This window comes from Castanea sativa, chromosome 2 (assembly GCF_040712315.1).
Source record: "Castanea sativa cultivar Marrone di Chiusa Pesio chromosome 2, ASM4071231v1".
NCBI classification, from domain to species: Eukaryota; Viridiplantae; Streptophyta; class Magnoliopsida; order Fagales; family Fagaceae; genus Castanea; species Castanea sativa.
This window is the reverse complement of record NC_134014.1, coordinates 37,570,817-37,595,278: the sequence shown is the minus strand read 5'-3', so window position 1 is coordinate 37,595,278 and position 24,462 is coordinate 37,570,817. Positions and strand designations below refer to the sequence as shown.

General features: G+C 34.3%; 1 protein-coding gene and 1 long non-coding RNA gene across 3 annotated transcripts; one reads left to right on the top strand and one right to left on the bottom strand.

Moving 5' to 3' along the window:
• The first annotated feature begins 205 nt into the window (after positions 1–205).
• LOC142626482 (uncharacterized) lies at positions 206–5,545 on the top strand. The gene is made up of 3 exons (XR_012842512.1): positions 206–400; positions 1,507–1,620; positions 5,322–5,545. It is a non-coding gene; the product is annotated as an uncharacterized LOC142626482 (long non-coding RNA).
• A 9,880-nt stretch (positions 5,546–15,425) lies between these two features.
• LOC142623624 (kinesin-like protein KIN-14R) lies at positions 15,426–22,641 on the bottom strand. Of its 2 annotated transcripts, none has more exons than XM_075797065.1 (19): positions 22,237–22,641; positions 21,349–21,647; positions 21,072–21,243; positions 20,890–20,960; positions 20,624–20,807; positions 20,122–20,231; positions 19,842–19,941; positions 19,641–19,727; positions 19,375–19,551; positions 19,012–19,285; positions 18,672–18,833; positions 18,344–18,559; positions 18,220–18,257; positions 17,881–18,044; positions 17,531–17,782; positions 17,388–17,453; positions 17,086–17,163; positions 16,923–16,991; positions 15,426–16,150 (listed from the first exon to the last, which is right to left on the bottom strand). In XM_075797065.1, the coding sequence occupies exons 1-19, from the start codon at positions 22,433–22,435 to the stop codon at positions 15,689–15,691; spliced, it is 3,180 nt and encodes a 1,059-aa protein (XP_075653180.1). In that variant the 5' UTR covers positions 22,436–22,641; the 3' UTR covers positions 15,426–15,688. The 2 variants fall into 2 exon arrangements, with proteins under 2 accessions (XP_075653180.1, XP_075653181.1); XM_075797066.1 differs by having other exon boundaries at positions 17,086–17,160.
• Between the last annotated feature and the right edge of the window lie 1,821 nt (positions 22,642–24,462).

Here is a 24,462-nt window from a genome sequence, read left to right as displayed (position 1 = left end):
TTGTAAAGTGACGTCAAAGTGAAAACACCGTCTCTTACTATTATTTATTTTATATGTAACTATGTCTTATTGATTACCTAAAAAGCTTTGCAATCTTTTTTTTTTACTATTTAATAGTATTTAACTATTTATCCTTTGGCTGAAACTAGAATGGTTATCTAATAATTAAATTTAAAAAAAAAAAAAAAAGAGTTTTACTTTTGGAGGACTCCCGCCACTTTCCCAAATTTTGCCTCCCAAAAAAAAGAATGACTCCTGAAAACGCTCGCACGATCCTTATCCCCAAAACCAAAAACACTCAGCACGATCCTGCGACCCACACCCACCTCCGATAACCACCACCATCACACCACCCCTGCTGGTCACTCACCGTACGTTAGCTTCTCACCCACAGCCATAGGTATGTTAACTTTTCTCTCTGATTTTGTTTCTTTTACTTTTCTGTCTCTTTCTTAGTTTATGGCTCTTGTTGCTGAATTTTTGCTTTAAGTTTCTTCCCCTTGCCTGCTCAAATTTCTCTCTTGTTTGCGTATGTCACTTTTTGGGTATCGAGTATTTGTTTGGGTATTAGTGCTTGTGAACTATTAGAAGGGTAATATACATCTTAATCAATAAGAACTGTGGTTATATTCAAGTTTCAAGTTCTATATCAGTAATGTGCTTATCCCGAAAAAGGAATTGGGATGGTGTGTTATGGACTGCAATATCTAGTATTACGGTAAACCATACTAAAATTAAAATTCTACTAGAAGTTCCAAAACATATAAGGGTCCAATTAATGTAGGCTCTAAGAGCGTATATTAATTATCAATTTTAAAAAACTCTTTATGAGAATTTGAAAAAGCTGTCAATCTCAATTTGAATCTCTTTAATGCAATTTTATAGGTCTATTGCTTAATGCTTTCTGCATGTGGTGTAATTGTAATGCTTGATTGTACCAAAATATTAGTGTGTTGTGCTCTAGTGTGATTAGGCATTGTATTATTATAGTTATAGACCGGTCAGAACCGTGTGGTCTGCGTGGTTAGGCTTAGGGGCCATAAGGGTATGTGACTATGTGGTAGGTCAAGGTTTGTTTGTCCCTGTCCCACCATCCAATTGAATAAAGAATCAAATCTTATGTCTTATAACTTATAAGTCATAGCAACTAGATCAGGTATGGAAATTTTAGACACTTATTTCATCATTTTTAAACTAATTTAAGTTCCGAGTGTTCAACTAGGTAGTCCAGCCAAAGAAAATAACCAGCTATATGTTATATATGTATTTGTTTGTTGTAAGAAGTTTTTCTAGTTCTAAACCAAAGACTGGCTCTTCCAATTTTAAATGTTATTGGGAGGAGTAAGTGGAGTGTCAACTTATAACTCATTATTATTTGTTACATGGTATCCTTAAATATTAGGAACCACAAGAGGATACGTATGTAATTGACCAATTATATTTATAATTAATGCTAAATATATGATTCTTTGTAGTCTAATATTTGAATACCTATGTCTTTTGCAGCTTGTCAATTTGGAAGTTTAATTTCAGTGGCCAAAAGAAATTATTTAAAAATTGCTATTTGAAGATCTAGAGCTTGGCATTGTGGGTTTTGATGTAGTCAGTGAATGTGACCAGGTAAGCAATAAGTTATAAATTACTAGATCATTATTTGTGTAACTGGGTTCGTGGGAGTTATTTTATTCTTTTTTCTTCTTTCATTATTGGCAGACCATTAATTTTGGGATTAGAGAAGGTAATAATATAGTCTTTCCCATTTGGTTATGTTTTTGATTCTTTATATGTGTGTGTGTATATATATATATATATATATATATATATATATATATATATATATATATATATATATATATATTTGAAGCACTTGAGGCTAATTAGGATACTAAGAAAGATTCCTTATTCTTGTGTTCTAATCTTAGATCTTGTTTAGGCAATGCCTTTTTTATTTAGTTTGTAGTTTGAATTTGACATTCCACTTATACCCAAAGATTGGTTCTTGTGTTCTAAATTGGCATTGCGGGTATAAGCTAATTGGCAGGCTTAAATATTACCTTCTTCAGTCTATTAAGGCCAAAATGGGCTTTTATCCTTTTTTTTTTTTTTAACTTTCCAGCATTTTGCCTCATTTCTCAAATTATTTAAGAAAATGCTCCTGAGGTATAAGGATGTTAATTTTAACATTGAGAGTACGTTTATTTTTGTTTCATATGTGCATGTGAAGTAAAAAAAAGTGATAATGAAAATTGTAGTGTTAGTTTTAACTATATTTTATTTACAGTGGCATGATGTACATATAATTTAACTTATTGTAGTTTCTCAAAAAATAAAAATAAAAATTAACTTATTGTACATTCAGATGGACAAGACTTGGATGTATAAGAAAAGGTTCTCAAGAGAGTACTTGCTATTTTAAAAATATTGTAAAATTGTTATGAATTTTTTTGCTTGTCACTCGTTAATTATTCTCATATATGCCCTTGTAAGCCCAAGACCGGCTATTTGACCATTACTAGTATCTAAATGGTGATTTAGTTGTTTCTTTGAGCCTGACAAGTTCAAAGAAACAACTTTTTTTGATTTCCCAGGTGAGTACTAAAGACTTTTTACATTTTCATTTTACTTTTCAACTCCAATAAAAATTAACACCCCATTTGGAAATATTTTATCATCATCCTTGTTTATTATTATATGAGAAAATATTATAAATTTTAAATCTAGTAGTAAAGTATGTTGTGGTAAATCATCAAGCGGTTGAAATCTCATATATATGAGATTGATAATTATATGAGATAATGTAAAAATAAAATAATGTAAAGTTTAATTTTATTTCAATATATGTCTTAGTTGTATTCCATTTTTATTTGTCTAATTTTTAGAGATCTTTCAATTTATTTGAAACTTTTTTTTCTAAAATCTTAGTCCTTTAACTTGTGGTAGAAATTTTACTGTATGAATGTATTGTAGTTAAAATATTACTATTATTTCTTAATGCAAATCATGGTTGATTATACTTAATTTAGCTGTGAATGAATGTTGGTGCAATTCTTGAGAAATTCTTATATTCTTATATTATTATTTATTAGCCTATGCATGATTAGTTATTCATTAAGAAAAAAAAAGTAAGATTAAAAGATGTGACAATATGAAGCCAACCGTCTCACTCCCATCAAGCTCACCTAGATGGGATTGTAAAAATAAATAAAAAATAAAAATTTGAAATACTAAAAGAAAATTTGAAAACACTAAAAGATGTCTATGTTTATTGGAAACAATGTTAACTGTGCTAGTAGAGTGCATAATTATATATGTTTTAGCAACCATTATTGTTGTTAGTTATGATTAATATGATGTTTTATATGGAGTGGATAAAATGTCAGTTGATAAATTTTGGATGCATCATTCTGCTAGATCGTGCACAGAATATATTAATGGGGTTGAAAATTTTCTTGAGTATGCATTTAAATATTCAATAAATAAAGATTTGAAAATAAATTATTTGTGTGTTGATTGTAGCAATAAGTATCGTTGGATTGGAAATGAGGTCTAGTATCATCTTTGTTAAGTTTTAGACCCTTGTAAACTAGATTGTTTAACCTAATTAATTAACCAAGTGAGTACTTAGGTTTATTATTCAGATCTAGGTTAAAACAATAACAATTATATAATGTAAAGCAACGGAAAATATAAAGAACACAAAGATCTGATGACTCAGGAAAACCAAATCGGTAAAAAACCTAGGGATGATTTAACCTAGTTATCCTCACGGTAAAAAGCAAATCCACTATGAAAGAATTGAAATTTGTACAATAGAACTTAGACCACTAGCATTCTATTGCTACCTTGAGTAAAAAACTTATTACCATGACCCCATAATAGCTCCGAGTTCACGAACTACTTCTTTCCTTGATCTGCAGCAATCACAAGTTCTCCTACTTGTGTATCTTGATCTTCTTGAATGTTCTTTATGCAGCAACTGAAATGATCACCAAATTCTTGACATAAATCTTGATCTTGATAACTCTAAGTGTGTATGAAGGTAAATATCTCTAGATCTCACAAGAGACTCAACACACAGCACAAATAAAAACCTTAGAGAGCTTTTGGGTACAAAACCCTAAATCTACAAAAGAGACACAAGATGCACTCTAATCTCTAAAAAAAACTCTGAAAACCCTCTCTAGGGTTAGCTTATAATGTCCTTTAGATACTGGAAAAAACAGCTCGCCATTTGGGCTTCAAATGGATAAGTTATGGCCTTTTTACATTTGTTGATTTTTGCTGATATGCGACTTTCGATCGATTGAATCTAATTTTCGATCAATCGAGCCTTGCAGAAATTGAGTAGTAATTTTTTGCAATTACTCGATTTCAAACTTGATTTTAAACTTTGAGCAAATCTAAACTTAAACTAAATGTTTTGATCATGGTTTGTTAACGTATACAAATTGAAGTTCTAATACATTAGTTCTTAAAGTCTTAGAACCTAACAATCTTTTACTAGTGGATCATGTCTTTAACACAATTGTATTGGAAATTTACATATTTATATTATACTTTCATTTTATTAATACTAACTAATAGTAGGTAAACGTGGCAAGGACTTATAAAAAAAAAGGTAGACAAGGCAAGGGAAGGTAAAAGTAAAGGAAAAATCATCACACCAAATGCTACTCGAGAGATTACAATTCTTTTTCATTAAAAGCTGAATGGAGCTTGGACGAATTTTACTGAATACCCAAGATCTGAGCTTGAAACTCTATATGCTTGTTTTATAGCTCAACATTTTAAGCATATGCAACCAGACAAGGAAGTGAAGAAGGCATTTGTGGTATGTGAAACACCACTATTTTGATTGGATGTTTCACATTAAAAATCCTATTTTTAAGAAGTACACAAAGAAAGAAGATCGTTACAAGAATGATCATTCCTTCATTCCTACACCCTTTTGGAAAAAGATGGTGGATAAATGGATGGATGGAGAATGGGGTGCGAGTATAAATGAAATACATGCTATAAATTCTCTCTATCTCTCTTGCACTCTCTCTAACCATTATTTGTGGTTTACATTTTTCACAATTGTTATATTATTTTAATTTATATTTAATTTTGATAGTGGTTTAAGTAATCAAATTAAGTTATTATTATTGTTAAATTAAAAAAAAAAAAAGTTATTACTATTGTTTATGATATATTATATGATTATATTTGATATAGTAATATGTGTACTTATTTATTGAAGCATTGATACATATACAAATTCACTTTAATTGTTTCATTTTAACTCATGTTTAATGTTCTTTTTTTTTTTTTTTTTAAAGATGGTACTAGCAGAGATGAAAAGGACAACTTAAACATTAACATGGAGGTCAAAAGCAACTTGGAGGGTGACTTAGAGGAAAACTAATATAGAGATCTTGTCATAATTCTAGTTGTTTAAGTTTAAAACAAAATTTTTATGTCATGGTTTAATTTCAAGATTTCTTTGTATATTTTATATTTTAAAGTTTGAACTTATAAGAATTTTTATGTTTCGATGGATCAATTTTTAGTAATCATCATACTATTGTAATAGGATAATTTAAAAAAAATGATATAAATAAATTATAAATAAATAAATAATAAAATATTTAAAATATTATATAAAATATTATCACTGACATAAAAATTTGGTCATAAATAACTTTATAGTGACGATAAAGTCCCTCGTAAATTTATAGAATAGCAACGCCACTTAACCCCTTGCAAAAACGTTTTAAGTGATAGTTCAATGTCGTCACTATTATTTCTAACTAATTGTGAGGGGTCAAAAACCCACACAAATAAATTTTAGTAACGGCATTATTTGTCTCTAAAAAGTATGTCGTTAATTGGAATTTGCAAATAATTAATTGTGAGGGTATGAAAGTCTTCACAAATAGTTGTTAACAATAACTGCTTCCCCTCATTAAAAATAAGTCATCGATTTTTCTCATCGTTTAGTAATATATTTGTGAGGGCAAATTTTTTCAATAACAATGGTGGATTGCTCTCGTCAATAATGATGGTGGATTGCAAATTTTTTCTCATCGCTAAAAATGAGTACTGATATGATGGTTGATTATTAGTAAGTATAAATGTGATATTAATTACGAGTCTAGATAAAAACTAATGAAAATTTGTCACATCAATAGTTTATAAAGATGTAAAATAGTTGTTGAGATACAAATTTTCGGGCCCTAACTTCTTTAGCCCACACAGAAAAACTCACACAAGTCCAATAATTATTTCGAAGCCCACGTAAATATTTCGAAGTCCACGTAAATATTTCTCACATATTACTTAAATATTCTCCATGTTATTGGGCTCCCACAAATATTTTCTACATATATAAGCTCCACAAATTACCTTGGGTCATCTCACAAATATTACCCACTACAAAACTCATATTATCCAACATGGGTTTTCGCAAAAATACCCGTCTATCAACGTTGGGCCACAAAATTATACTCCCTCCACAAAAGGCCCAAAATCATTCAACTCGTTGACAAGACTCAAAAAGCCCAACAAAACCCCTTTTTAAGCCCGTTGCTACACGACACCTTACAAAGCCCGTTGCTAAACGTCATCTTTAAGCCCGTTGCTACATGGCACCTTACAAAGCCCGTCGCTACACGGCACCTCTAAGCCCGTTGCTACACGGCACCTTTTAAACCCGTTGCTACACGACACCTTACAAAGCCCGTTGTTACACGGCACCTCTAAACTTGTTGCTACACGGCACCTTTAAGCCCGTTACTACACGGCAACTTACAAAGCCCGTTGCTACACGGCACCTCAAAATCCGTTGCTACACGACGATATTTTCTACAATTTGGCAAACTATTTTACGAAGCCCAAATACCAATTTGGCAAGCTATTTTACGAAGCCCAAATACCAATTTGGCAAGCTATTTTATGAAGCCCAAATACTAATTTGGCAAATTATTTTACAAAGCCCAAATATTAATTTGGCAAACTATTTTACGAAATCCAAATACTAATTTGGCAAACTATTTTACGAAGCCCAAATACTAATTTGGCAACTATTTTCCAAAGCCTAAATATTAATTTGGCAAACTATTTCCAAAGCCCAATATTATTTTGGCAAACTATTTCCAAAGCCCAATATTATTTTGGCAACTATTTTCCAAAGCCCAAATACTAATTTGGCAACTATTTTCCAAAGCCCAAATATTAATTTGGCACTATTTTGCAAAGCCCAAATATTAATTTGGCAAACTATTTCCAAAGCCCAATATTATTTTAGTAATTATTTCCTAAAGCCCAATATCATTTTGGCAACTATTTCCTAAAGCCCAATATCATTTTGGCAACTATTTCATAAAGCCCAATAATATTTTGACACTATTTCATAAAGCCCAATATTATTTTGGGCACTATTTCCTAAAGCCCAATATTATTTTGGCAACTATTTCCTAAAGCCCAACATCATCTTGGCAACTATTTCTAAAAACCCAATATTATTTTTGGCACTATTTCCAAAAGCCCAAATACTATTTTTGGCATGTATTTATAAAACCTAAATATTATCTCAACAATTATTTCACATATACAAAATCCCTTACTCATGGGAAATATAAGTATTTATCCTCCAAGAAAATACCTCTCTTGCAAAGTTTATAAAAGCCCATGAGTGTCATGGCAAAATTCTTCATTTTGAGGGAACAATTAGGCCCAAAGCAGCCCAAACATGAGGCCCAGCTAGACCAGCTCAGTCCAAAACCTAGGCACCATCAGCAGAAGCTCACGTGAGCTAATCAGCCAAAAATCTAGCACAAGTCAGCAGTTGAAGCCCACTGCTGTCAGGCATCAGCTTGTCCTATCAAGACAGAACAAGACACATGTCCATCAAGGGTCAAACATTTCTGAAATATCATCAGTCATTGGGTGACATAAAGCTGAAATGGACTTAACAAAAGACTGAGAAGACCCAACAGGGGGCTGAAAGCACTTCAGCCAACCACCCCCTCTTTCTTCTCCAACATATTCGGTCAGGCATCCAAGGCAGCCATTAATGCCCTGAAGCAAGCTCAAATCAGCTCGTTTTTCATGCTAAAAAATACGTATTTTCTGGTTCATGGACCAAGCACATGAGCCCCTAATGGGGAAACTTAGGGAAATATGGTTTGGAGGGCACCAAGGAGAGCCCAGCAGAGTTCCCAGCAAAGGGTCCAAGGTTGACACCTGGCTTGGGGTGATTTAACTTGCCTTTGGGAGCTCTGAATCTAGTAAGTAGCACAATCAATGTCATTAGCTTAATGCATGCTCTAATTCCAGCAAATCAAGACCAATCAGCATTAATGCAAGATCAAAAACTTAGTTGATATTGCATCAAAAATAGCAACAGTCTTCAAAAGGTCAAGCTTACCATTCTTAGCTAACATTCTAAGAAACGAATCCCTAAGGATTTTCTGAAGATTGGGGGAGATTTAGCAAGAGTTATTTGCCAATTGCCCCCTAAATCTCAATTATAAATAGAACCCTCTGTTAATGCCTCAAAGGGGAACAAAGAGGATGCCAAGAAACATACTCATAGAGAAAAACCCTCACAAAAACCTTTCCATATCAGCTTCTCAAAATCCCAGCAAGATTCTAAGTCATAAAGGTCTCATTCTTATGCATGGAAACGGAATTCCCTCACTTCTAGCTTAAAAACATCTTTCATATCTCAAGTTTAAAACATTCAACTTCTCCCCAGCAGTGAGTTCCAACAGCTCACTATAAACTTTTGCCCGCTGCCCACACGTGTCTCTCTCTACCCATTATATGTACTACAGTCAAGAGCATGCTTTGGCAACATAATGACCTTGCTGCACTAGCTAGGATCTCTCTCTCTCCCTTCATCTCACGCTAAGCTTTCCTCACTATTTGCTATCTTGGAACCCATAATGGTTATCTATTCATTTACTATTCATGGTTATGATGTGACTGTTACCATATAATTTTTTTCTCATATTATTGTATTAGAAGACACTTCCCTAGAGCTAATGGATGATGACTCTGACGTTTCCTCTTAACCTGTGAAATACTCAAAGTTTACTTTACCGTACTGTTGAGTTGTTTTTGCTGCAGAAATACTTTTACGGCTGGGCCACTCTTTTCTGCAGAAGCACTCTACAACTGGGTCGTTTTCTGCAGAAGCACTCTACCGCTGGGTTATTTTTCTGTAGAAATAATTTTACGGCTGGGTCACTCTTTTCTACATAAGTACTTTACAGCTGGGTTATTTTTTACAGAAACACTCTACCGCTGGGTCATTTCTCACAGTAGACTTTTTAACCCCGCTGACATGTTCGCTGTAGGGATTGTTTAAGGGTCATTCTCGCAAGTCTCAATCTAGGCCCAAGGCATGAAAACACAGTGAATTGTTTGGATCTTTGCCAATAGCCTTTGGGCCATGTATCGAACCCATCGTCGAGTTTTGGTTTGGGGCCCCAACCCAATATAAATCTCATTTGTCAGAAAAGAAACTTTTTTGCCCCCGACAATAGTGTGTGCTTGTACATTACTCTTAAGTTTTTGTTAAAAAAATTTATTTACATATATGTTGGAAGTTGGCAAAAGTTTATAAAGATGTACCTTAAAGAAGTGGGGTTTTGAGAAACGTTACATAAATAAATAGGCTAATATATTTGTAAGTGTACAATTGTACCCAGACCCAAAAACAAGTGTTGGGCTCGGGTCCAACGAGCCTTATACAATAAATTTTGTAGAGTATGGATTTGAAATCTAGGTTTGGGAAGTTGGAAGTGTGACTAACAGACTAGAGTGCTACAATCTATGCAACTGGTAAACGAATATGACAAAGAGATCTCCTCGGACGTAAGTCGAGGACGATTTGTATATATATTCTCTTTCTATGCCAAAGTTTACAATTCTTAGTTCCTGTTTTCTCTCAGCAGAAAGTGCAGATGTCCCTTCTCTTTCCTCTCTCGTTTCCTTATATACTTCTTCTTCACTAGTTCATCCACGTGTCATATAAATCTTCCCATTGGATACTTGTCTCATCCACCACCTTCTTGAAGTCTTCAAATAATAGCAGGGAGGCTGAATCCTACTGTTCAGAGGTCATTTCCCCATTAATGCGGCAGGGAGGTAGATGCAGGGCCTTTAATGTGGTGGTAGCAGCTTTTTTCTTAGATATTTCTCACATGTCTCTGCTTCTAAAGGGTACTTGGATCACCCTCTTACCCACCAGTTCTTCTAGAGTTCTGCCTCTAACCCACTTAGCAAGTCCTAGGGTCATTGCTGGACCTGTCCGAGAAGACACTCCTCCTCGAACAACTCCTCAGACTACTACAATGCGGATTGACTTGTGGGCCTAGAGGCCATGATCAAAACAGACTGGTACTAACCGACCAGGCCCAAAGCCCAAACGTTTATTCAATAGCTTTTACCCCCCACAATATTAACAAGGATTAAAAAAAAAAAAAAAAACTAACTTAAACACATTGAGAGAGAGAGAGAGGCTAAAATAGGAGTTTGCAGTGGATGGCCGGTGTGCTATAATCTTAAAATGGTTTATTAGTAGTTGCTTGTTAAGAAAGTGGAGGAAAATCAATAAAAGGAAATGAGAAATATACGATTTTTTGTGAGTTAATTTTTACTTGAGGCGGTTTTTTTTTTTTTTTTAATTTTTTCAACAGAAACCAATTAGACTTCTTTTTTATTGTTATAAAACCCTTTAATTTTTACTTGAGGTGGTTTTTTTTTCTTCTTATTTTTTCAACTGAAACCAATTAGACTTCTTTTTTATTATTATTAAACCCTTTAATGTGTCACTAAGCATTTAGCCAACCACCTCATTAAATTTTGTGGGCTAGATTATGGCAAAGGTAGCATTTGAAACATGTTTGAAATGAGTAAGTAACTAAGGACTAATTTGACCAAAAATAATTATTGAGTATTAAAATGAAATTGACCCTAACGCTCCGTTTGTTTCAATGGAAAACCTTGTGTAAAGATAGTTTTCCTTGTTTTTCAGTGTTTGGTAGCATAAAAAAAGATGAGTCAAAGGAAAACTATCTTTGGTCAACATAAAAAGTATGGCTTATTTTTGGAGATTGTTTTTTATTAAATTTTTTTGGAAAACAACTCAATCTCACAGCAAGCTAAATAAGGGAAGTTATGAGGTTGTTTTTCAACTCATTTAAAGTTTCTATCAAACATTAGAAAATGAGATAGTTTTATAGAAAATGTTTTTTAGAAAATAACTCATTTTCTAGAAAATATCATTGCTGAAACAAACAGAGCGTAAAACTTGAGGACCAAAAACATATTCAAGCCATTTTTTTTTTTTTTTTGAGAATGATATTCAAGCCAATTTTATACTTATAGTTGACTAAAATCATAGAGAAACGTAGATACTAGATGCGAATATATTAATATATTCTATGTTGATTTCTTTTTCTTTTCCTTTTTCAGGAATTGTTTTTGTTTTTAACCTTTTATTTTAGCCTTGATCCTTCTAACTAAAATCCTAGCTCCGTAATAGATATTAAACATAATACATGATCTCTACTCTGCTAGTAATAAATGAGAGGCACAACCATTACTTAGGCAATAATAATTGCAATCAATGGCTGATCGACCTAACCCAGGCCTAAGTAACTGCAGCCTTAATAAGTAAGTTCATCCGAGCATCTGACTAAGCTCAATTGTGAAATCGAAGGAGCTAAAGTTTTAGACAATTTCATCTAACCAATCAACCAGTTGACTACAAGTGGAAAAAGTTTCAGGTTAAGTAGCCAAAAGGCCCAAAACCTCAAACACTTGAACCATTATCACCCACTCACTGTGAATCGTGTTGAAAGCAAATATATCCGATATTCTATATTATTGCAGTAATTATTCAGTACTCTTAAAGCAATACTCTCTCTTCTTTGGATCTAATTTGTTAAAGGCTAGAATCTAGTGCACACATGTGTATGAAACTGTGTAATTAACACTAGCCCAAATTAAATTCATACTCATCCACATGAGCAGTAACAACACTGCACACAAAGCATTAAATGATCTTAGACATGGTTGGTTTAAGACATGTAAAAAGGCCGTTATATATCCTTTTATGGATGTTGCATTTTTTTTTTTTTTTGGTTGCCCACAGTGTATCCTCAAGGCTTTCAACCAGAGACTAATCACTGTTCGTGCCGGGAGAGCCCTGCGAAGGGGTAAAGCACTGGCCCAGGAAATTCGTTTCAAAGTGCAGGTAGCAAGACTCGAACTGGGGAGCACACCCAGTCGAGCCCAGTACAAGCACCCTGAGGCTGAGAGCTCTACCAACTCAGCCAACCCCCTGGGTTATGGATGTTGCATTTATATTCTGCAAAAGACAAATTATTGTAATATAATTTGTATTATAAAAAAAAAGACAAATTATTGTAGAGATATTATTGTTATAATAATCCACTAGAATCTATTCCGAAATAACAAAGAGAAGATCTTCCCATCCATTTAAAATCACAAGATACTGGCGAGCTGCTATTTCTACGTTACACTTATTTATTATTATTATTATTATTATTATTATTATTATTATCCTCCTAGGTTACATTTATTATATGAGTTGTGTTAACAGGTATCATAAGGTATCTATTAACAACATATTTTGCTGCACTTTTCATCTTTTTTGGTAGTTTTTGACATTTTTTAATCTCTTTTAGTAATTTTTTTGGACAACTTTATTCCTTTATTTTAAGTAAGACCCAAAAAGGAAAATATTAACCAGCACCGAACGGTGCTGGTTAATATTTCCCTTATTATATTTAGGCCTCAGCCGCTAATTTTTTTTATTCCAGTGTTCACTATGTGTACTACTGGTACTAGCTACTGCGTATTATTGCAAAATCATCAACCCACTGCGTACACTGGTATAAGTAAAGGTCATTACAACATTGTGTGCGGGTTGAGCCATTGACAGTTAACAATATCATAGCCAACTTAGGAGGGTTTTTTTTTTTTTTTGTTCTTTTTCACTTGATTCTTAAGGGTGAGATTTGGATTCAGTGTCCAGTTGCATTGGACCCATTAAGATAATAACACGTGTGTATTTTTGAACACATGTTACCATCTTAATGGATCCATTACATTAGATGTACTGGACCTAAGCCTCACCCCATTCTTAAAGCGCATTAAACAAGACTACCAAAGAAACAAAGATCTTTTCCACAAAATGAATATAACATAAGAATCCTTAATACTGGATTTGTGTCTAAAAGTATTTTATAATGATTAAGTGTTGAAGGGAGGGACAACTTGGGTGGGTCTTAGATCCAAAATCTTGTTGAAAAAAGACTTCACTATCGGGGGTTCACTTCTACTATTTCATACTATATTTAAAAAAAATACTTCTATAACCACAACTTTTTGATATTACATTTAGGACAAACATTTTCACATAAATCCACCACCATAAGTGGTGGATTACGTCAAAGTTGTGACAAAAACTATGTTGCTATACTTTCTCTATTTAGAAAGACAAACCCGAGATCCTCCAACATGTATAATCTACATTAAGCCCAAATTGCTACAAATCCGTTTTAGCAATCTGGGCTTAATTTGGGCTTACATCTATAGTCTACATTAAGCCCAAGGAAAAAGACACGTCCGTTTTCTCTAAATTATTCCTCCTCCAAGAATTTGCTTTCATCTTCCTTATTACAATTTCAATAATACCCCTAGAAAAACTACTTCTTGTAGTTTAATGTAGATATTCAGGGTTGTTTGGATTTACTGTTTCTATAACTCAACTTTGTTTCCATCATTCACTTCTCTGATTTTTGAGTGATAAGTTATGGAAACTGAAAACAAATTTAAGGCGTTTTCAAGTTATGAGAACAGAGTTATGATGACATTTTTGTAATTAAACCCACATACATGGTGTGGGGGGCAAAAAGATCCTGATGGGAACGTGGGCCTTTTGGTCCGTGTTAAGGAAGGCCGACCTGATCCTGGGTTTAGAAATTGTTAGTACTATGGGTCGGCCCATACGCCGAGGATCCGAGGATCCAGCCGAGGGTGACCTTATCCTCGGATGAACATCGAAGAACTCGGGATTTCATAGTAAAGATTAGGGGATGACATGGTTAAGGCCAATGGTTAAAAGGGGCGAATCCTAGAACGCCCCAGAAGCACCGGTGTTGAAGAAATGTCAAAGATAAAGGCTGCTACCTCCACATTAAAGACCCTGCACCTACCACCCTGGCCGCATTTATGGGGAAGTGACACCTGAACAGTGGAAGAGAAACTTCTGGTTACTATTCAAAGGCACTGAGAAAAGAAATATCTAGGCTAAGGGGGAGGTGAGGCAACACGTGTACAAAGCATTCAAAAGAGTAGTATATAAAGAGCAATTTAAGACAGAAAGAGGAGGGACTTTTTGTAACCTAAAAAAGAAAGAAAAGACTAAGAAAAGGGATATAATATAAGAACAGCTCTCGGCTTACGTCCGAGGAGGCCAATTTACAATATTCCTTATTGTTTCCAAGTATTCGAAATCCTTAGTTTGTCATTTAATCCCCACATACTTCTAACCTGGGTTTCAAGCCCACACTCTACAAATTCATATTGTTTAAGGCTCATTGGGCCTGGGCCCGTAACTGTTCTTGGGGCCAGATGCAATTGTGCACTTACACATGGGACCTATTGTCAGTGCAAAGTCACACTAGGCACACCTTTTTCTTTCTTCTTCACAGACTCACTCCAACTGCCACTTTTTTCTTCTTCTTCATTCTTTTTCTTTCTTTTCTTCTTCACAGAAACATCAAATATACTTTAAAAAAAAAACACATGGGTACTGATTTCTCAAACCCAGAAAATTAAACCTATAAACACGAGTTAGATCATACACACTAACACAAACCCACAAACATGTTCACCATGGGTCTGACTCCATAGCCGAGTCTCTCATCCTCCGTGGCTGCCACCCTCTCCCTCACTGTCCCTCACCATTGTTGCTTCTCCAAAACCCCACCAAAACCCACCACTTCCTCTCTTCCCCATAACCCAGCTTCAACTGCCTCATTCGCTCAAACTCGAAATTGTCAATTTCATGAGCTCGACCTCCCTTGCCGCAGCTGTTCCAGAGAAAGACGAAGGGAAAAAAAAAAGGAGAGGCAAGTCGACGAGCTCGACCTCCCTCGCTACAGTTGTTCCAAAGAAAGACGAAGGGGGAAAAAAAAAAAGGAGACGCGGAGAAAGATGAAAGAGTTTGGGGGGGAAAAAAAGAGAGAGAAAAGTCTTCTTTGGTGTGTCGATCCCACAAATCAGTAGAAATAATTGGGTGATGTGAAATGAAAACAGTTGCCAAACAGGTGGGTATTAGAAAATTGGGGTATTTTAAGTGATGAGTAAGGGGTGATGAGTGATGAAGAAAAAAAAAAAACTAAACAAGGCCTCAATCATCTGGCATTGCTATCAATGCGTGCTGCATTCAACATTGTCTTTTTAACATGTATGATTTACACAAATAAAAAACTTCATTTCTTCCTTTTGTTTAATGATAGAAATGAATTTCAGATAAAATTCAATCATGGTACAGAATTTTACATTCAGAAGAGAAGGCATATGTAACATTGAAGTAAAAATGTAAATAGGAAGTCAACGTAGAAAACAAGTTGACTGACTGACTTGAGTTGAATTTGCTTCACTATCTTGACCAAATCTTCTTCTTATTATCCCTCTCCTTAATCCCTTGAATCGGATCTCTACCAGTCCTCTTGTGAGTCAAGGGCCCTTGAGCAGCAGTGGCTGCTAGCTTTGTTGTTCTCACAACTCGTGCTATTTTTGGTGGATCAGATTTCCTACTAATCTTCCTGTCATTTAAAGAAGATGGTACAATGAAGTTGTTCTCTATATCAGAACTTCGAGACTCTCGTTTCCTTCTTGTCTCATGGAGAGGCTCAATTCCTCGTAACAAACTAGACCCTTGACTCATTGGGCGGTTCACTGAATTTGAACTTCTCAATATATGAGGCTCAATCTCATTCATATATTCTTCTCTCACAAAGGTTTTTACTTCAATGGGAGTGGCCCTAACTGCATCAGAGTAGTCATGAGTATGCTGCCACTGTTGCTCTTTCACCCTCAACTTGTCTTCAAGCTCCTTTATCTGCCATAACATGTCAAACGGATATTAGTATTGGCAAACGTTAATTAATGCTGATATCAACATAAATTAATTAATTATAAATTAATTACCACTAGTTCTATTTTTCTTTTTCTTTTTTATTGGTAAGTTACATAACCCGTGGGGGTCTTGAACCCATGATTTTACCCTCTAACTTATGTGCAAACTTCAACATTGATACCAATTCGTTTAGGAAAAATTGAGACTTTATATGTTCTTCATTTGCTAGGACTCCCCATGATCTCAAGTGGTAATTACAATTTTATTAGTCTTGAGCATAAATAAAGATCTAAATTTTATCTAATTATAAGAATTTTAGCTAGTAATGTGATCATTATATATGAGGAAATTAAAAATAAATAAATTATTGAATAGAATTACTCCTTACCTAAGAACAAATAAGAAATGAAATCAATCTAAAATATGTGAAACATGATAATATACCTGAAAATTCCATTAAAAATATCCAGTTCCAATTTTTTTTTCATAATTTTTTTTTCTAAAAAGGCTAGAGATTTTTAGCCATGGAGGCTATTGGACCCCTTGAACATTTTGATAATATAATATGCTTATTTGGTGGAACTATGAACTTGAACAGCACATGATCATTTCAGGCTCTACAGGCAACAATAAAAATTGTAACACAATGATTTCTTCAAGAATGTAAAAAATATTTCATAATTAACTGTGAAGTGAGATTATCCAATATCCATCACAGTATTCCTATTTTATAAGTAAAGAGGAGAAAAAGGACCTTTTGGTGAAGTAAGACACACTCTGAATTCTGTTCCTGCTCTCTCAGTTTTCTCTCCAGCTCATTAACCTGAAAAAGAAGTAAACAAGCAAACGACATCTTTAATTTTGACTTCCTATTAGCTCATTAACATATAAACTAACACCACTGAGTTTTTGACAACCTTATGTTGAAGGATGACAGTATGAGACTCAGACTCCTGCAATTGCTTTTTAAGCTTGTTTTCAAGTTCCTTAACCTGCTTGAAGTAAAACAATGATTAACCATTTTAGCTTTTCTTTTGACATCAGCATAATTGGTTGAAGTAACACAGCTCTAGAAAATTGAAGATCCCATCATTAGGTCACCAACAATGCATATTAGAAGTATACTTCTTCCTCAAGATACAATAATAAAGTAAAAATTATCACCTCCTAAATTAATTTCCGTTTGAAAAATAGAGATTATAAAGTTAAATACACAAACCTTCTGTTGGAAAGATGCAGATTCTAACTGCTGTTGCTCTACAAGCTTAATCTCTAGTTCTTTGACCTAAGGAGAGAATTTAATTTCAAATTAGAAATAAACAAACAGGAAGCTAGCAATTTCAAATTCAAGGGGAAAGCAACCTTTTGCTGGAGATTACTGCAGATTTCTTCCCTCCCCTTCAGTCTCTCAGATAGTTGTGAGACTTGCTTCTCAGACTGGCTGTGCACGGCTGTCTTCAACTCAATTTGGCCTTCAAGTTCTTTAATCTTCTCTTGTAAATTTTTGTAAAACTGATCTTTGCCTTTAGCCTTGCTCTCCAGGTTCTGGAAGTTCTCTTCTAGTTTCCTTAAAGTTTCATCTTTAGATTTGGATTCCTGCCTTGCTTTTTCAAGCTTTATGAAAATAAATAAAGAAATTCAAAATTCAAACGTAAAACTTGCTTGTGTGTTAAAAAAATTATAAAAATGTAAACTGAACGAAAAAGACCTACCATTGCTTTAACCTTTTGAAGCTCACTTGTATCAATCTGCTTCCTGACAGGTCCCAACTCAATTCCTCGAACCCGTGATGCAAAATTTAAAGAACTCAAAGTCTCACCCACATCCTGGTCTGAAGGACTAATTTGTACAAACATCAAAGTTTTGGAATCCCCCCCTGCCAACACACATATATAAATAACTACATGTAAAAGAAGCAACAAAATCCAGCAAGGTCAAAATCTTTTGATTATGTTCATATCCACTGTCTGATACCAATCAGCATGAACATAAGAAAAAAAAATTTGTACACACACACTCATACTCATTCATAACCAAACTGACTTAAATACCTAATGAGTCTTGAAGTAAATGTGTCAATTTGGAGTTCCTGAAACCAAAAAACTAACATTGTTAGAATCACATTTGAATTATGATGGAGAAACAACATAAAGGCAAGCAAGATGTAATGTATACCTGTATGGAATGTGACTACTTTTAGTTGCCAAAGCAGATATAACATCTCCAAGAGCTGAAAGCGATCTATTTATATTTTGTGCTTCCTTCAGGCGTTCCCCTTGCACATCAGTTTTTGCAAGCCTCTCACTGCCGGCCAAATCTACAAGCCAAAGCTTGCTCTTGGTGCACTCGCCATTCACCAAGTTCTTTGCTCTTACCATTATACAAAGCATGCTGGAAAAAAGGGTCAATCATTAATGAAAAGAACATATACAAAATAAAAACAAAGATTTCTGTGGTCATACACAATTATAAATTAAAAAAAAAAAAAAAAGGAGCTTGTTACCAGTGAGATCGACTGCTATGCTCATTCACATTATTACTTCCAACAGCTCTGGCATTACTTCCAGCTTGCAGTACACTCCAAACATCCTTAATGTTATCAACTTTGGCTTCAACAATTCCTGGAACATGGTGAGACCCTTCAGAAGCTTGCTTTATCTCCAACCTGATACCAAAAGAAAAGTGTTGACTAAGCCTTTTGTTCTATTAATATTTATCCCAGCCTAGTCAAGTGAATTACTTGATGAGTTCAAACCAGCAAGTCTAGTATGCTTCCAAAGCTTGACTAGCTTGGCTGAGTTTTCTTACAGGTATGCATTTAAAGAAAGCAGCGGCAATCTTACTTTTTTGATGTTGGAGATGTTGCCAACAAATCTCTAATTTGCTCATTGTAAACTTCAAGAACACTAACAGATATGTTGTATGTAAAAGTTTCACTCCTTTCCTTGGCAATGTTAAACAAGTGCTCAAGAGTCCTATAATTTACTCCTCTGCTTTGCTCAGTACCCTCCATTGTAAATGTCTTCCCTGTCCCTGTTTGCCCATAAGCAAATATACAAACGTTGTAGCCGTCTAGCACTGATATCACCATTGGTGAAGCGTCCGAAAACACCTCAACTGTGAAACAAAAAAATAATAATAAACATTTAACAAAATCAAAATATTGTTAGTGTATCAACCAAAAGACCGAAATATGTATATATTACCTTGATCATCTTTTGGTGTGTAAACTCGGTCAAATTTGAAAGACTTTTTTGTGGTACCACCAGTTAAAATTCCAAGACTTCCTTCCTTTGCTGCATCAAAGTCTACAACTGTTGTACAACCTGCTGATATCTCGCCCTTACTCAATGGACGACAGCGACAGAAAACCCTGATATTACCTGATATGAAACACATATAAGTTGCTGGGTTAAAAATCTTGACAAAAATTGTAACACACTCATAATTGGTTCATAGAAGTGAAACATACCTTTAGCATCCTGAACTTCATTAAAGAGCTTCCTCCTCTTAGCTTGCTCTTCATTGTACTTCACTTTGAGATCTTCACACTGTTTAACTGCAGAGTGATTCAATGAGTCGAAATGTCAAGATACCAACTTACAATATTAAATCTAACTCAAGCAATCAAGTTTTTTATTGCAGAAAAGGGGGTGTTTTAACTTAAACATACCCAGCTCCCGAACTGCAAAAACCATTTTATTCAACTCAGGAATGGAATCGGCACAATCATGAGCTTCAAAAGAAAGCTGAGAATGCTCTGCTTTCATCACCTGCCAAACAAATCATTTGTGAAGGTTCTTAACAGAAACTTGAAATGAAGTAAAAATTAAGAGAATATATAGAATGATTTTGACACGTGATCTTTAATAGCATTTCTGACCCTTACAATTAAGAGTATTTATAGAATGATTAAATAAAATGTGATCTTTAATAGCATGTCTGACCCTTACCTTTATTTTTTCATGTAACTCATTGATTGCCGCTGCCCAGTACTTCTTATCGTGCTCATACTTGCTAGAGATATTCCTCAGATTTTCAGCTTGTTTCTCCATGGTTTGATCTGACAGGGAAAAAACAAAATTTGAAAGGTTATTATTTTCAGAGGAGTATAAACTGTAAAGCCTAGGATATCCTGTAGTGGAACTCAAAGAGGGCCCTGGTAGTGATAGGCAAACCTGCCTTGAATAATGTTACCCAATACCCACTAATCTAATAAATCTTTTCGTCATCCATTTATTATTTTCATGTAATGGATAATTAATTAACCTTTATTCAGTTGAGTTCTGTCTAGAATGTGAAACAAATTTTTTTGTTCCTGATAAGTAAGCTTTAGTTCCAAAGTAGATTGACAGTTGAATCATCAAACGTATCATTATTTTAAACAAAGTTCAAGAGCATTGCTAAATGAGTCCTTCTATTATAAATTCAAAGAATACTAAACATCAGACTTACCTAGAGTTAGTGTCTTAAATGTCACGTTGTCGAGTTCCATCCTGACCTGGTCTAGCTGTTCATTTGCCGTAGTCAGCGACATCCAAGCCTCATAGCATTCTTTTGTCTTTCGCTGGCACTGCTCAGTGAGTTCCTCTATCTTCTTCTCATATTTTATGGTGGACTTCGCTTGCATGACTTTCTTCTACAAAACCCAAATTCATAGACCATGTAAGCAACATTTAAGAAGCTTTACTCTTTAACTGTTCACGTAAGTGGTATATAACCTGAGCTGAAGGAACTTCTATCTCAGCAGCACAGTTGTTACATGTAAGATATTCATGCGTCACCCGGGGAACTGTACTCAAATCATAAGTAGTATATTAAAACATGATAAAAAATTGTTCATAAATTACAGTGATGTTCCACAAGATAACAAAGCAAACAAAAGATATGCAAATAAAACTACCTGACAATTTTGGTGCTTTCCTAATACAAATTCCACTAACTACTGGACTTCCATTGACCCCTTCAAATCTTATCACAATGACTCCATCCTCCTTCATCAAGACCCTCAAATTAACCAGCTGCAATGGCTTATTGGCTCCAACTACAGAGAAAATATCAAAGTCTGATAGGACCTGCCATATTCACCAACAACAAGAACACCAAGAATAGTACAATAATCAGTTTTAATACTAATAATGACTGTATATGCACTTAAACCTTTGCTTAAAATGACTTGCCTTCTCTTCCTGGATGTATACATTGAATACCCTCATTCCTTTAGGTCCATTTGTGTTTATGATCTCCGCAAAATGAAGGTCAATAAAATAGTCTCCAGGAGGAAGATCAGTGAACCGATAACAAAAGTTTCCCAATCGTGCAGACTGATAGATGAATGGACAATCTCCAGCCTCGGTTATTGGCTCATTGGTCCTTAAACCATGCCCTCCATCATAATACGTATCACCCAAAATTTTCATACTTGAATCTACCTCATTTGGAGCCTCACTTCCAGCATTTACAAACATCACACATTCCTCTGGTTCAAGAAGACAATGTAATAGTTTATAAATACTATAATTTGCCAAAATCCCCACCACCCCAACCAAAAAAAAAAGGACCATCCACTAAGAAAGCTCAAAAGTTTTAGCCTTCGTTAAGTATTTCTGAGAAAATTTACTAATTAATAATTGACAAAGTAAGCACAATCATTAAGAAAAACCCTAAAATCTAATTTCAGTATAAACCATGAAATCCAAATCGAGTGTATTATATTAACAAAAAAATATTATAAACTGATAAAATTTCTAGTGTGAATTGGAAATTCTAGGGTTTTCCATTAAATTACATAACAAATCCCACATAACATATAGACCCATATCAATAAAAACCCTAAGCCCTCTAACCCTATGTTTGGTTCCTGAGAAATATAATAGAAAAAATAAAATAAAATAAAATGCATTCATCCAAAGAATTTTATTATCACGCTCATTTTCTTGGCTCTCACATCCTAAATAACGAAAAAAAGAAAGACCCAGAATGTGAATTCTTTTCATTTCCATAAGCAAAGCAAAGAAAGACTAAATTCCATATGAGAAAAATCTTGGGCTTAGTTAATGAACACTAACCAGTGAAGTTGGATCTGGTAAAACCGGTAGCGATTAGTCTTGAACCGGAGTCGCAAAGCATCGAATCCACGAAAGACTCATCGCCGCCAGAACCTTCCTTTTCTTGATTCAAGCGTTCTTCTTTTTCCGAATCGCAGACAGAGGAATCTGGAACTAGGGTTTCTGAGTCTTGACAAGTCTTGAATTGAATCTCTTCCATGGAAATTAGGGCTTTTTGCTTTAGGTGTTTGGTGACAAAGAAAAAGGATACGGTGATGGAAATATAGCTTTGCTTTTTTTTTTTCTTTGAAGCAAGAAAGTTGAGTTTGAAGCGTTTGAAATTTTCGGGTTTCTTCTAATTTTTGCTGTGGGTTTGGTTTGAGAAATGAGAATGAGAATGCTGTCTCGAATTTGAATTTAGAGACCGTTGGGGGGTAAAGTTACCGTTACTATCCTTTTTTGGGGATTTTATAATCTTTGATCTTACGTGCATATAAAAGTCAAATATGCAAAAAGACCCTTTCGCTTTGGCTGAATTTTAAGCGCATCCCCTGATGTTTCAATTTACTGCTATTGAGTACTGACACGTAGGATTTTTTAATTTAATTTTCTTTTTATATTTTTTGAAGTTATAGTTAGAAGACCCATAATATTTCTTTTTTAATTTAAAAAAAAAAACAAAGGTTTCTATCTAAGCTTCTTCTAATATCGGATTATTCTCTTGAATAAATGCAGTCCGTCCCACAAACACCAGTTATTATTTTGAAAAATCCTTTGGAAGTGGCCTCAAAATGTTAGTAAGAGGTATTATGAATATTATAGGATCTTAGTAACCACTTAGCCAACTATATAAGATTAGCCATAAAATTTTTTGAAGAAAAATTCATCACTTTTTTTTTAACAAAAGACCAAAAGAATTTGAGATAAAGGGTGAATTAAATTTCTCTCACTTAAAAAAATATTTTTGTTTTAAAAAATATTCATTTTATTTTATATTAATCTTTAGTAAAAGTATTATTTCTTTTTGTTTTCTCTTTCTTCTTACCATCTCAATTCACTCTCCCTCAACCGTCTAGTGTAAACTTGCGAATCTCCATTAACCAATAGCAACCACACACCCATACATCAATATAGATCGAACCTATTCTGAACCCAAATCATTGGTAGGGGTGGTACTTTATCTTGGTGGGTCTTGTTTATGTTGTGTTGATATAGAAGTATTCTTTTTTTTTTTTTTTGATAATGATATAGAAGTATTCTATTACATAGGTTAATCTAAATCAACCTATTTAATAATTATATCAAAATCTCTCAGCCATAGCATTACTTGTTTTATTAAGAACATCAGCACAACATGACCAATTTTCAAACTGTTTAAAAAAATGTGTGTGTGTATATATTCGAAGATGATTAACATATCTTATACTAAGTAAGCACGACAAGTATAATAATTGATAGAAAAAAATGAATTCCTAATTTCATAATAATGTGGATTAAAGTATCAAGGTAATGTAGTGTATTTAATCTCTTAATGGTTGTGAATTAGTTTCAATCAAATTGTCTACTTCTTTGTTTCCCAAGACCCAAGACCACCCATTCCAAACATGAGAAATATTGTGTTTTCTCTACCCTTAACGCCAAAAAAATTCCTTGGTTCTCCGTCATGTTCTTCGTAGGTGGCATACCAACCATATGTGAAAATATCGTCCCCAATAAAAAATGGTGAACTATACTTGAGTATTACGATTCCAAGCTGTCAAGTTGTATTTGATATTTGACTTCACGATCTTGGCGAGGTATTCATAGATTGTGACCATTGGAGTAGGAAGGGATGGGATGAAGCCTGAAGGTGATGCATGGCTATTGCAGGAAGGGCTCGGCCGATTGCATGGTCTAGACCACTTGCGGCAGTGGAGCTAAATAGCTATATAGCTATTTTAGCTCCACCAAAACACAAAAAATTTCCTTGCAGCAGTGGAGGTATAGCTAAAATTTTTAGCTTAATTGCTACAGTGCACATGTATAGATACATGAGCACTATATCTGAGAGCTATAAAATAATAATAATTTTTTATTCCACAGCCGGATTAAAATAATATTTTTTCCTTTTTTTTTTTTCTTTTCTTCTCAGAACTCTCTCAACTTTCAGACCTCTCACGTCGCTGACACACGCCGCCACAGACCCAGCTCCAACCACGGCAACCCCCACCACCACATCAATCACAAATCCAACCATACCCACATTCA